General features: G+C 46.0%; 1 protein-coding gene across 1 annotated transcript in view; it reads right to left on the bottom strand.

The window, feature by feature from the left end:
* Nucleotides 1-14,342, bottom strand: part of nuak1b (NUAK family, SNF1-like kinase, 1b) — a 29,972-nt gene that overhangs the window by 9,356 nt on the left and 6,274 nt on the right. The window contains exons 2-3 of the mRNA XM_064930230.1: nt 6,039-6,159; nt 442-593 (exon numbers count right to left, since the gene is read on the bottom strand). Coding sequence (XP_064786302.1) covers nt 442-593; nt 6,039-6,159 — 273 coding nt within the window. The remainder of the gene's footprint in view (nt 1-441; nt 594-6,038; nt 6,160-14,342) is intronic.

Raw genomic sequence — 14,342 nt, 5'->3', positions numbered from 1 at the left:
ATGACATCATCCTATCCCAGCTGTAGAGATGAGGACTATGGGGGGGGGGGGGGGCAGCCAGACATCCACCCTTTCTGGAGGACCATGGTCGAGGGGAGAGGAGGAGAGTGTGTGGGCCAGGATCCATTCTACAGGGGTGGAGATGATGGAGTGTCCCGGTTTGAGCTAAGGGGTGATCCAGGGACATGGAGAGACATGACCGCAGATGAGGACGCAGGGAACCACAGCAGAGGCTGGGTCTGCTCAGCACACTATGGGTGACACTGACTTGCATTGAATCTGTCCTCCAGAACACTAAGAGGCCAAGGAAAGCATAGCTAATGCATCAGACTGCTTGGCAATGTGAGGGATATACACGGTTATAGGCACATGGTTCTGATATTTCTCCCTGCGTCTGATTAGTAGAAGTATGTGTGTGTGTGTTTCTCTACAGAATCTTACCTTATGACAGTGGTGCACAGCAGAGACTATCTGTCTAAAGAAGTGTCGTGTCTCTCTCTCGCTCAGGCGCCGGCGCTCACTGATGTAGTCATACAGCTCGCCCTTACTGGCATACTCCATCACGATCACGATCTTGTCCTTGTTCTCAAACACTGGAGGAGGCAGAAGCAGTGGAATGGACACAGTCAGCATGGACACAGACAGATACCATCTGTTTCAGTCAGCATGGACACACAGACAGATACCATCTGTTTCAGTCAGCATGGACACACAGACAGACACCATCTGTATCAGTCAGCGTGGATACACAGACAGATACCATCTGTTTCAGTCAGCGTGGACACACAGACAGATACCATCTGTATCAGTCAGCGTGAACACACAGACAGATACCATCTGTTTCAGTCAGCGTGGACACAGACAGATACCATCTGTTTCAGTCAGAGTGGACACACAGACAGATACCATCTGTATCAGTCAGCGTGGACACACAGACAGATACCATCTGTTTCAGTCAGCGTGGACACACAGACAGATACCATCTGTTTCAGTCAGCATGGACACACAGACAGACACCATCTGTTTCAGTCAGCGTGGACACAGACAGATACCATCTGTTTCAGTCAGCGTGGACACACAGACAGATACCATCTGTATCAGTCAGCGTGGACACACAGACAGATACCATCTGTATCAGTCAGCGTGGACATACAGACAGATACCATCTGTTTCAGTCAGCATGGACACAGACAGATACCATCTGTATCAGTCAGCGTGGACACAGACAGATACCATCTGTTTCAGTCAGCGTGGACACACAGACAGATACCATCTGTTTCAGTCAGCATGGACACAGACAGATACCATCTGTTTCAGTCAGCGTGGACACAGACAGATACCATCTGTATCAGTCAGCATGTACACAGACAGATACCATCTGTTTCAGTCAGCGTGGACACAGACAGACACCATCTGTATCAGTCAGCGTGGACACAGACAGATACCATCTGTTTCAGTCAGCATTGACACACAGACAGATACCATCTGTTTCAGTCAGAGTGGACACAAACAGATACCATCTGTATCAGTCAGCGTGGACACACAGACAGACACCATCTGTTTCAGTCAGCATGGACACAGACAGATACCATCTGTTTCAGTCAGCATGGACACACAGACAGACACCATCTGTTTCAGTTGGACACAAACAGATACCATCTGTATCAGAGTGGACACAGACAGACACCATCTGTTTCAGTCAGCATGGACACAGACAGATACCATCTGTTTCAGTCAGCGTGGACACACAGACAGACACCATCTGTTTCAGTCAGCATGGACACAGACAGATACCATCTGTTTCAGTCAGCGTGGACACACAGACAGACACCATCTGTTTCAGTCAGAGTGGACACACAGACAGATACCATCTGTTTCAGTCAGAGTGGACACAAACAGATACCATCTGTTTCAGTCTGCATGGACACACAGACAGATACCATCTGTATCAGTCAGCGTGTTCACAGACAGATACCATCTGTTTCAGTCAGAGTGGACACAAACAGATACCATCTGTATCAGTCAGCGTGGACACAGACAGATACCATCTGTTTCAGTCAGCATGGACACAGACAGATACCATCTGTTTCAGTCAGCATGGACACAGACAGATACCATCTGTTTCAGTCAGCGTGGACACACAGACAGATACCATCTGTTTCAGTCAGCGTGGACACAGACAGATACCATCTGTTTCAGTCAGCATGGACACAGACAGACACCATCTGTCTCAGTCAGCGTGGACACAGACAGATACCATCTGTTTCAGTCAGCATGGACACAGACAGATACCATCTACCATCAGACAGACACCATCGAAATTTCAGTCAGCGTGGACACACAGACAGATACCATCTGTTTCAGTCAGCGTGGACACAGACAGATACCATCTGTTTCAGTCAGCGTGGACACAGACAGATACCATCTGTTTCAGTCAGCGTGGACACAGACAGATACCATCTGTTTCAGTCAGCGTGGACACAGACAGATACCATCTGTTTCAGTCAGCGTGGACACAGACAGATACCATCTGTTTCAAAGCAGAGGTTTCATCACAAAACATTTGTGGAAAAATCTACTTCATCTTCTCAGTGGACATGTGGAATATCATCTAGATGAGAACCTCTGCCAGATTCACAGCAAACTGGTTGTGTTCAAACTCCAGAGCACGTTGCATCTCTGATTACATTACATCACCACCAACCCCACCTCATGTGTCTGGCTTGAGTCTTAACAACACTTCTGGGAGGGAGGGGGTGTTTTAGTAATCAGCCAAACGCCTTGGAGAGGAGAGGACATGAGAGGAGAGGACCTAGGAGGAGAGGAGAGGAGAGGAGAGAGGAGAGAAGAGAACATGAGAATAGAGGAGAGGACATGAGAGGAAAGGAGAGGAGAGGAGAGAAGAGAAGAGGACATGAGAGGAGAGGACCTAGGAGGAGAGGAGAGGAGAGAGGAGAGAAGAAAACATGAGAATAGAGGAGAGGACATGAGAGGAGAGGACATGAGAGGACCTAGGAGGAGAGGAGAGAGGGGAGAAGAGGACATGAGAATAGAGGAGAGGACATGAGAATAGAGGAGAGGACATGAGAGGAGAGAAGAGGACATGAGAGGAGAGGAGAAGAGAAGAGAGAAGAGGACATGAGAATAGAGGAGAGGACATGAGAGGAGAGGAGAGGAGAGAAGAGGACATGAGAGGAGAGGAGAAGAGAAGAGAGAAGAGGACATGAGAGGAGAGTACATAAGAGGAGAAGAGAAGAGAGAAGACGACATGACAGAGGACGAGACGAGAAGAAACCAGTAAAGAAAGGAAGAAAAGGGAAGAGAAGGGAAGAAGCAAAATAGAAAATAAATACAGGAGGGGGCCTAGTTAACAGAAGGTCCATAGTGTCTTCTTGCCTTGACCTGGACAGTAAATCATCAACTTCTCATCATGCCACTAACTTTCACCACTCTCTCCCACATTCCAAGCCCCCACACTAAGCCCTATTCACATGGAGAAGAGATAGGAAGCCTCAACGCCCTACAGACTAGACACAGGACAACCTGTTCCACTACTATCTATCTCGCCTCCCATGTATCATTACGTCTACCGCCAGGGCATGTTGCCGTGCCAACAGCAGTGCACCATGTGAGGGATGAGAACTGTCAATGTATTTTCCCACACAACAGGGGCTCCCAGGGTGGAGACCTAGTCACCCATGAGCGAGCACCTTCACAGGCCCACCCCTCCCCTCTTCTTCCCCCTCCCCTTCGGGGAATAATCCTGTGGTAAAAACATGTTGATGCTGATTGATGGTAACCCTCCCTGATTTTGGCTGTTCCGCCGGGCAGGGCAGGCAGCACGGAAACCGGGCCAGCTGTCCTGGGGGTCGGATCTGATTGGCTGACAAAGCTTCGACCCGGGACGACCCTTCCGGCGAGCCGTGGCGGGGGTCCGTTTGAGAGCCAGCCCCCCAAGATTCACAGGGATAATTACCTGGTTCACATAACGGAGGCCTGTTATCCACGGCCTGCTGGGCTGGGTAGCGCTAGCTAGCCGCCCCCTCCGTCTGTCACTCATTAATTCTTTGTTCCGCGGCCAGCAGGTCTCAGATCATACTAATTAGCACCTATTGTCCCACTGCCCTGGACTTTGCTTGGTCAGCTTAGGGCCTAGCCCCCTGAGCTGTTAACATGAGAGTCACGCTTAAATCGCTACTTCAGCGGAGCGCAGGGGACAGTGAAGTTACAAAGAACATTTACTTTGTGTGTTCAAATGTGTGTTGTCTGACAGAGGCCTTTATAACATGGACATTTAGTGCTTTGTCATATTTCACAATTAGGGCAATGTACAGTAGTCATTAGGCAGAGCAGTTTCCATTCAAACCAGAGAATGAGTAGGAGAAATCTCCCTCTTCTTAAAGTCCTGTCTTTTCTAAACCAGAGAGGGGTGTGCTTGTCCCTGTCACACCAGGCTTGTTTTACAGCCTTTAAGTTCGCTAGGGAACAAAACACAAAACAGTACACAAACAGCCGTTATGAATACCATCTCAAAGGAATGGACCATATTGACTGCTTCAGGAAGACTTGTCTTGAAATTGTTCCCTTAAAATTGAGTTATGAGGTTATGAATTATGCTGGAAGTGACAAGCAAATGTGCTTCAATTGCTCGCAGGCCCGCTGATGGAGGCAGAAAAATATATTTTTCAAAAAAATCCATCAACACTACACATCTGGTTCAGCTTTGTTTCACACAAGCAGTTAGCTGTTGACACGGGCGTTGCCGGATACACATGTGTGTGTGTCTATACATTTGCAACGCTATTCTGGGCGGGGGCCAGCCCACAACAGTAAACAAGAGAAACACCAGAAACCAGGCAACCTCTCCAAAGAATTGACTGGCAAGTGTTGGTAGCAGACAGTGGGTCTAACTGCACGGCAGACACATAGGAGGGAGCAGCACCTCGTCTCCTTGTAAGCTGGTTTATAGAAGTGTTCTCCTCATCAACCTCTCAGACACACACAAACTAGATTTAAAAAACAATAACCACAACACTCACGGACGACTGGCCCGTTCCCATGACAAATGTCTCTGTGTTAGACTGTTCGTCACCAACACGTGGGGTTTGGTAGACTTTGAACCCAATCAGAACAGTCATAGTCAACCGGTTTGGGCACTGTTGTTAGGCGATGTGGCACAACAGTTCTGACGTGGCAGAGAAAACTGTTTTTGAACGACTTGGGATATAGAAATAGGTACTAGGCATTCGTCTGATGTTGACTCATTGTTTAACTGCCCTTTGACATGACGGCTCAAACTCGGATTGGAAATGTAAGGTCATGTCAGCTGCATCAACATTCTCTGTTGATCACAATTCCTCTCTCAAACGGAGGTGTGGGGTCAAGTCAAAAGAGTGAATATGCAACACAAGACATGAGTGAAGCCTTTGTGTCTTGGAGGGTTGTCTAGTGGGACTGATACATTGTATGGATGTGGCGTTAGCGTGAGCTTAGGGCCTCTCCTCCCTGTGCATATCTGTGGAGTCAGGCTCAGGGCTAGCCTTCTCTCTAATGGAGTGCTAACCACTGAGGCAATCTCTCTCTCTCTACCTCTCTCTACACCTCTCTCACTACCTCTCTCTCTCTCTCTCTCTACTTCTCTCTCTCTCTACCTCTCTCTCTCTCTCACTCTCCCGCTCTCCCTCCTACTCTCCTCAGTCTCAGTCTGGCTCCCAGCTGGAGATCTCTCTAAGCACTAACAGATGTATGGCCCTGAGACCGCGGAAGACACAAGAGGAGACCTCTCAGATGTGGGAGAGAGAGGCAAAACCTCACGGACACCCCCCCGACACACACGTGTCCACACACTCTCTGAAAGACACTGGGCTCAGACAGAGAAGCAAAAGAGGAATAACATCTCAAAACCCAAAGGTCCATGATTGTATTATGACATCTGCCTGCCATAACATGGCAATCCTAGAGCAGCACCAGGAAGGGGAAGGAGGAAGAGATTGAAAGCTGTGTGTGTGTGAGCGTGTGCATATAGACAGACACCCTACCTTCGTAAATAGAGATGATGTGGGGGTGTTTCAGGGAGGACATGATCTCTATCTCCCTGCGGATGTGAACCATGTCCTGCTCCTCCTTGATCTTCTCCTTCCGGATGGACTTGATCGCCACCTGGGGAACAGAGAACAGTGTTCTGGTCAGTTGACTGTGGAAAATTAGTGGGCAGGTCAAATCAAACCCACAAAAGAGATTGTGATGATAAACCAACGCAGGCCAAACCGCGAGTCGACACACCCACACAGCATGTCACAGACACCTTGTTGCACGTACATCAGCAAAGACATTTGGACAGCCAGAATGCTTGCCCTGTTGACCTTCGCAGAATACAGTATGTCTTACATAACATAATCTAAAGGAACACTCTTTGACCCTCCTTCCCAGAGCCCATATAGTGACCCACCCGTTGTGACCTCTGCTCTCCACTCAGCCAGTCAACACAGACAGGAGAGGCACTGAGACTCGGTCATCAGAGGCTCCTGCTGTGTAATTCCCCGTCTCTTTAGAGGACAAAAGGAAGGTGTTCTCGGTGGAAAGAAACAGTGTTGGCGCGTGGTGCAGTAATGAGAACTCCTCTGTACGGAGTGTTCACCCTGGTACTAACAGACAGCTGGTGCTAGGGGCTTGGTCTATCTAGTCTGTGATGTGTGTGGAGTGGGGCTGGGGCGGGGGCGACTCCCTCTAGCCTGACTCCGGTCTAATGGACATATCAGGTAGAACATCAAGGAGAATAGGGAGTTTCTGGGCGGTGGGTTTCCATGGCAACTGCAGCTCGGGGGCGGTGTGTGTGCCTGCCAGCAGGGGGAGTGGATTGATGAGCTGAACCTTCTCAACTAGCCTGTGAAGACATTACAGTAGATGCTAGTGCCAAACGAACACACTTTCAGGCCAACGTATCGTGTTGATTTACACCATGCCGCCCACAAACACATACACACGGCGTACAGTATATAGGCTTACACCCACATCTGTTGTAAAAACTACAAACCAGAGGCCTAAGGTCAAGGGCGACAGGCAACCTAGTGGTTAAGAGTGTTGGGCCAGTAACCGAAAGGTTGCTGGTTCAAATCCCCAAGCAGACTAGGTGAAGAATATGTCGATGTGCCCTTGAGCAAGGCACTTAACCCTAATTGCTCCTGTAAATTGCTCTGGATAAGAGTTTTTTTTTAATCAGGTCAGCAGAGACTTCCTCCTAATTAGCCTCCCCCTAGTCTCTGTTAGCTAGCCCATAGGGACGACAAAAGCTTTCCTTACTAAGAGAGAGGTCCATTACAGTGGAGGCCAATTCTACTCCAGAGCCAGGCAGCAGTACAAACCACACACTCAGTGTGCCAAGCTAATTACTGTGTAAATTCATAAAAATAACCAAACCAGAATAACTCTCCTCATCCAGAGCAGGACTTGATTACATAGAATAAAAAAAGATGTAAATATAAACAAGGAAAGGCCCTGTTTAGTTTCCACACGCTGAGTGGCCGTCTTTAGGTCTTAGTTAGTCGCTGGTCTCTATTGGTTAAGTGTTGTACCTCCACTGTTATCAACAGCATTAGTACTGTATTCACTTCATGCCAAATCCTAAACCATAAGTGGGAAGTCCCCAGTCTGTCTTTATGTGAAGCAGCACACTGTCTGCGCTGCCGGTCCGTTTTTCAATTGTGCTGTTTTTCATTGAAGGCCGGGATCTTTCAGTTCCTATAGAAGTACAATACAGGACACACTCTACTTGGAGATGGTGATGTAGAAATAGGATGGCAAAGGGTCGGAAATTTTCCAGTAAATTTCCGGAATTTTCCTGGAAAATTTCCATGGGAAGTTAAGCCCGGGAATTTGGGGAATTTTGCTTAAATTCGTCAAAAAATTTAGCTTATAACAATTAACCTTTTTGTGGGATACACATAAGGCAATTCTAGGTCTTGCGGCATATTTTGGTTCAACTATCACCAATTCAATGGAATTGCAACCCTCTGCATGCACAGTGTATTCTTCCATCACATGTACAGCTGATTCTCAAGATCTTGCACACTAATGAGATGCTATTGAGCCCACACTACTACACTGTCTGAGCCAAGAACGACATGCTTTCTGGTAAAATTTTATTACAATACTGGGTGAAAATATTTTATATCACATACATTATTTTTTGTTAACTAGTAAATAGTAGCCTACAGCAAAGTGTATTTAAATAATTTCTAACTTGTTAACCATTTCTGCTAGATAGATTTTGCTACCATGTGGGTTTTAGTTTGCTTGAGCCTGCTAACTGAGGAGTGTTAATTCACCTGTTTCCATACATGCTTCGTCTTAAAACATGTATCTTTCAAAGGAGTTGTTTAATGTAACTCCTTAACTATTTATCTGTACATGGAATTGTATTTGGTTTTTTTTACCAATTGTTTTCTAATCTTTACAGGAAAATGCCACGGGCTCTATCTGATGTGTGGAGACATTTCACTGCAGCTAATGTAGAAGGAAAAGCTGTATACATTTGCAAATACTGTGCCAAATCATATGTGAAGAATGCAACAGATGCAGAATCAACTGGCCAAGTGCATAATGTTCCCTCATCACTCACAACAAGCAACCTCTGACAAATGTCCCTCTGCTTCTATTCGAGGTGAAATGATGAATCAGACACCTTATCGATAACAACAGCTCATGGTCCTCCTGGAATGAGAAGTTTTTTTGACTCAATAAAGGAACATAGTCAGAACAATGCTGATGAACGTCTTGCTCGAGCTGTGTATGCAACTGGTTCACCTCTGATGCTCACAGGCAATGTGTATTGGAGAAGATTTCTGAATGTTCTTCGCCCAGCATAACATGCAGACATGCTTAATCTACTCATTTGCTGGATGCAGAGTTCCACAGAGTTCAAGTGAAGGTCAAGCAAATCATTGAGAAAGCAGACTGTATTGCAATCATCTCTGATGGGTGGTCGAATGTTCGTGGGCAAGGAATAATAAACTACATCCTCTCCACCACTCAACCGGTATTGTACAAGAGCACAGACACAAGGGACAACAGACACACCGGTCTCTACATTGCAGATGAGCTGAAGGCAGTCATCAATGACCTTGGACCACAGAAGGTATTTGCACTGGTGACAGACAATGCTGCGAACATGAAGGCAGCTTGGTCTAAAGTGGAGGAGTCCTAACCTCACATCACACCCATTGGCTGTGCTGCTCATGCATTGAATCTGCTTCTCAAGGACATCGTGGAACTGAAAACAATGGACACACTCTACAAGGAAATGGTTAGGTATGTAAATGGTCATCAAGTTATAGCAGCAATCTATCTCACCAAGCAAAGTGAGAAGAATAAGAGCACCACATTGAAGCTGCCCAGCAACACCTGTTGGGTGTTGTCATCATGTTTGACAGTCTCCTGGAGGGGAATGAGTCTCTCCAAGAAATGGCCATATCACAGTCTGCCAATATGGACAGCCCCATCAAGAGGATCCTCCTGGATGATGTATTTTGGGAGAGAGTGGTAAGAAGCCTGAAACTCCTCAAACCTATAGCAGTAGCCATTGCACGGATTGAAGGAGACAATGCCATCCTGTCTGATGTTCAGACTTGCAGATGTAAGAGAAGACATCCATACTGCCCTGCCCACTTCACTGTTGCTCCAAGCAGAGGAGACTGCAGTTCTGAAATACATAAAAAGCACGAAGACTTCTGCCTGAAGCCCATACATGCCGCAGCGTACATGTTGGACCCCAAGTACAGTGGCTTGCGAAAGTATTTTCCCCTCTTGGCATTTTTCCTATTTTGTTGCCTTACAACCTGGAATTAAAATGTATTTTGGGGGGGGGGTTGTATCATTTGATTTACACAACATGCCTACCACTTTGAAGATGAAAAATATTTTTTATTGTGAAACAAATAAGAAATAAAAAAAAAAACAGAAAACTTCAGCGTGCATAACTATTCACCCCCCCAAAGTCAATACTTTGTAGAGTCACCATTTGCAGCAATTACAGATGCAAGTGTCTTGGGGTATGTCTTTATTAGCTTGGCACATCTAGCCACTGGGATTTTTGCCCATTCATCAAGGCAAAATTGCTCCAGCTCCTTCAAATTGGATGGGTTCCTTCCACTGGTATACAGCAATCTTTAAGTCATACCACAGATTCTCAATTGGATTGAGGTCTGGGCTTTGACTAGGTCATTCCAAGACATTTAAATGTTTCCCCTTAAACCACTCAAGTGTTGCTTTAGCAGTATGCTTAGGGTCATTGTCCTGCTGGAAGGTGAACCTCCGTCCCAGTTTCAAATCTTTGGAAGACTGGTAAAGGGTTCCCTCAAGGATTTCCCTGTATTTAGCATCATCCATAATTCCTTCAATTCTGACCAGTTTCCCAGTCCCTGTCGATGAAAAACATCCCCACAGCATGATACTTCCACCATCATGCTTCACTGTTGAGATGGTGTTCTCGGGGTGATGAGAGGTGGTGGGTTTGCGCCAGACATAGCATATTCCTTGATGGCCAAAAAGCTCAATTGACCAAAGTACCTTCTTCCATATGTTTGGAGACTCCCACATGCCTTTTGGCAAACACCAAACATGTTTGCTTATTTTTTCATTTAGCAATGGCTTTTTTCTGGGCACTCTTCTGTAAAGCCCAGCTCTGTGGAGTGTACGGCTTAAAGTGGTCCTATGGACAGATACTCCAATCTCCGCTGTGGAGCTTTGCAGCTTCTTCAGGGTTATCTTTGGTCTCTTTGTTGCCTCTCTGATTAATGCCCTCCTTGCCTGGTCTGTGAGTTTTGGTGGGCGGCCCTCTCTTGGCAGGTTTGTTGTGGTGCCATATTCTTTCAATTTTTTAATAATGGATTTAATGGTGCTCCGTGGGATGTTCAAAGTTTCCGTTTTTTATTACCCAACCCTGATCTGTACTTCTCCACAACTTTGTCCCTGGCCTGTTTGGAGAGCTCCTTGGTCTTCAAGGTGCCGCTTGCTTGGTGGTGCCCCTTGCTTAGTGGTGCTGCAGACTCTGGGGCCTTTCAGAACAGGTGTATATATACTGAGATCATGTGACAGATCATGTGACACTTAGATTGCACACAAGTGGACTTTATTGAACTAATTATGTCACTTCTGAAGGTAATTGGTTGCACCAGATCTTATATAGAGACTTCTCTGTTTTTTATTATTTTTAACATGTAACATGTTAACATTTCACTTCTCCAATTTGGACTATTTTGTGTATGTACATTACATAAAATCCAAATAAAAATCTATTTAAATTACAGGTTGTAATGCAACAAAATAGGAAAAACATCAAGGGGGATGAATACTTTGGCAAGGCACTGCATGCTGGCAAATGCATCCTGTCTGGTGCAGAGATTAACAAGGCCTATGGTGCCATCAAAAACATGTCTCGCCACCTTGGCCTGGATGAGGGCAAGGTTCTTGGTAGTCTGGCGAAGTACACTTCCCAACCAAGGGCTTTGGGATGAAGATGCAATATGGCAGTCGGTTTTGTGGATCTGTGGCTCTTTCACCTCCTGCCTCCATCATCCATCACCCACCAACATCAGCCGCCTCAGAGCGCAACTGGTCCTTGTTTGGGAACACACACACCAAAGCAGGCAACAGGCTAACCAATACAAGGGTTGAAAAATTGGTGGCCATCCGGGCAAATTTTGGGCTTTTTGTGCCTGACAACGAGCCATCCTCAACAAGATTGGAAAGTGACAGTGAAGATGAGGCCTCAGAGTCGGATGTTCAAGAGGTGGACATTGAGGAGGTCCAGAGAGAAGACATGAAAGCCTGAGAGGAAGACAACCAAAGCTTTAGTTTCTAGACTATCATTTTACAGATGTATGTTGAAAACGTTTTTAGGAGATGCAATGGATCATTGGGGATCATTAAATATTCCCTTTCTTTTGTTGTTCAGTGAAATCATCCCATGTGAAGAGTCAACTCATTTAATTCAAGTTAAATTTGTAACTAAATTGTTTTTTTATTTCCATTGGAAGGATTTAATAATTTGCAATTGTCTCCGTATGATAAGGTCAAATGTTTATTTCTGTCTCCATTTGATATGGTAAATATATCCAATGCAATAAACATCTACATTTAAATGGTACTAATATTAATTTGCATATATTTCCATTAATTCCCATATATTCCCGTTAATTCCCACAGAAGGTTTACACCTCTTGTCTGTGGTGGAAGAAGGTGAGGACCAATGCGCAGCGTGGTAAGTGTCCATATTGTTTTAATAAGAATCTGAACACTGAACAAAAACAATAATACGACAAAACGAACAGTCCTGAACGGTGAAGTTAAACACAGAACAGAAAATGAATCACCCACAACTCAAGAGTGAAAACAGGCTACCTAAGTATGGTTCTCAATCAGGGACAACGATTGACAGCTGCCTCTGATTGAGAACCATACCAGGCCAAACACAGAAATCCCAAATCATAGAAAAAAGAACATAGACTGCCCACCCCAACTCACGCCCTGACCATACTAAAACAAAGACAAAACAAAGGAACTAAGGTCAGAACGTGACACCTCTGAATATTCCCCAAAATGTGCAACCCTATGTATAAATACACAAAGGTCTTACTGTGGTGTGTGTGGTTTAATTTTTGAGAGATTTGTGGACTACTGGACTGCATGTATTGCAGAAAGTACAGTATCAATAGACACTGCCCTTTGACCCTCATTATACTGTAAGTTATGTTTATAATGTCACGTGTGAAATGCCTTTCTTGCAAATGCAAAACCCAACAATGCAATAATCAACACGAAAAACACACGAGAAACAAGAAGAAATATGTCAACCTATTAGAGACAGCGTTCCAAAAATACAGCGCAGACAAAACTCCATCCATCCCACAGGGCTCGTCTCTTACTCCCCTGGGACCCTGGAGTGGGTGGGATCATTAAACACGCAGGCCTGTGTATCATCCACCTGCCAGCTGGCTGACTGGCTACAGTACTGCAGCCCTGCTTTTGTCTTTAAGTGGTGGGCTATTACTGTCAGTCACACAGATGGCTGCCCTGCCGGCCTTGCCCAGCTACCCTGTGCCAGGTATCGTCCTCCTCCAGAGGCTGTTGGCTGTAGTGTGTTTGATGCGAGAGGCCGCGCTCCGCTCCCCTAGAGCCTGACAACGACCGGCGTTTTCTCAACCCATTAAAATAGATGAGGTATCCATCACTAGTTCCCCACTAGATCATGTTCATTTGTGTGGATTGAGAGATTGTGTGTGTGTGTGTGTGTGTGTGTGTGTGTGTGTGTGTGTGTGTGTGTGTGTGTGTGTGTGTGTGTGTGTGTGTGTGTGTGTGTGTGTGTGTGTGTGTGTGTGTGTGTGTGTGTGTGTGTGTGTGTGTGTGTGTGTGTGTGTGTGTGTGTGTGTGTGTGTGTCAGGGGAGTTAACAATAGCAGGGAGGACCCTATGATTGATTGAGAGAGCTGAGCCATCTTTTTACCACAGTGCCAGAGTGAAGAAGAAAAACTGCTGATAACTGCACAACTACAGCCCATAACAGTGAATCTCAGTCATTTTCTCCTCCCAGTTAATCCCCAGTGAATCCATTGTTTGGGGGTGAGGTAATCTAGTGCTTTAAACTCAAATGAATGTGACTTTCTTACCCCTAAACTAAAGCCCACCCCTTCCATTATGATGGGGTTCCCTATCTTTAAACTGCTCCCCTCCTCCCATCTCCCTCCCTGCCTTCTCCTCCCCCATCCCTCCCTGACTCATTCCCTCCCTCCCTCTGCTTTGGACCCCCCCACAGGATAATAACTTTCCATTCGTGTTTAATTTCCTGCTGGGGACGGCCTTTCATGTGTCAATGCCCACTGCTGTCACCACAACCTTTTCCCTTTGTGCAAGGCACCTCCTCCCTCCCACACACACACTAAAACGGACATACACGCATGTAAGCACACACACGCACCTTTTATTAAAAATATATATGTTTATTTAACAAGGCAAGTCAGTTAATAACAAAATCTTATTTACTATGATGGCCTAGCCCAGCCAAACCCTAACCAAGACGACACTGGGCCAATTGTGCGCCACCACATGGGACTCCCAATCATGGCCGGTTGTGATACAGCCTGGAATCTAACCAGGGTCTGTAGTGACACCTATAGCACTGAGATACAGTGCCTTAGACCGATGTGCCACTTGGGAGCCCTTATGCACCCAAACACACAGACACAAGAGTCAGAATTGCATACACATTGACCTTTGCACATCCAACCCCATGCACGCATACAGTAGTCAAATCAAACCACACATACAGTAGTCAAATCAAACCACACATAC

This window comes from Oncorhynchus masou, chromosome 22 (genome assembly GCF_036934945.1).
Source record: "Oncorhynchus masou masou isolate Uvic2021 chromosome 22, UVic_Omas_1.1, whole genome shotgun sequence".
Classification (NCBI taxonomy): Eukaryota; Metazoa; Chordata; class Actinopteri; order Salmoniformes; family Salmonidae; genus Oncorhynchus; species Oncorhynchus masou.
The sequence above is the reverse complement of the archived record's forward strand: the minus strand, read 5'-3'. Positions and strand labels throughout refer to the sequence as shown.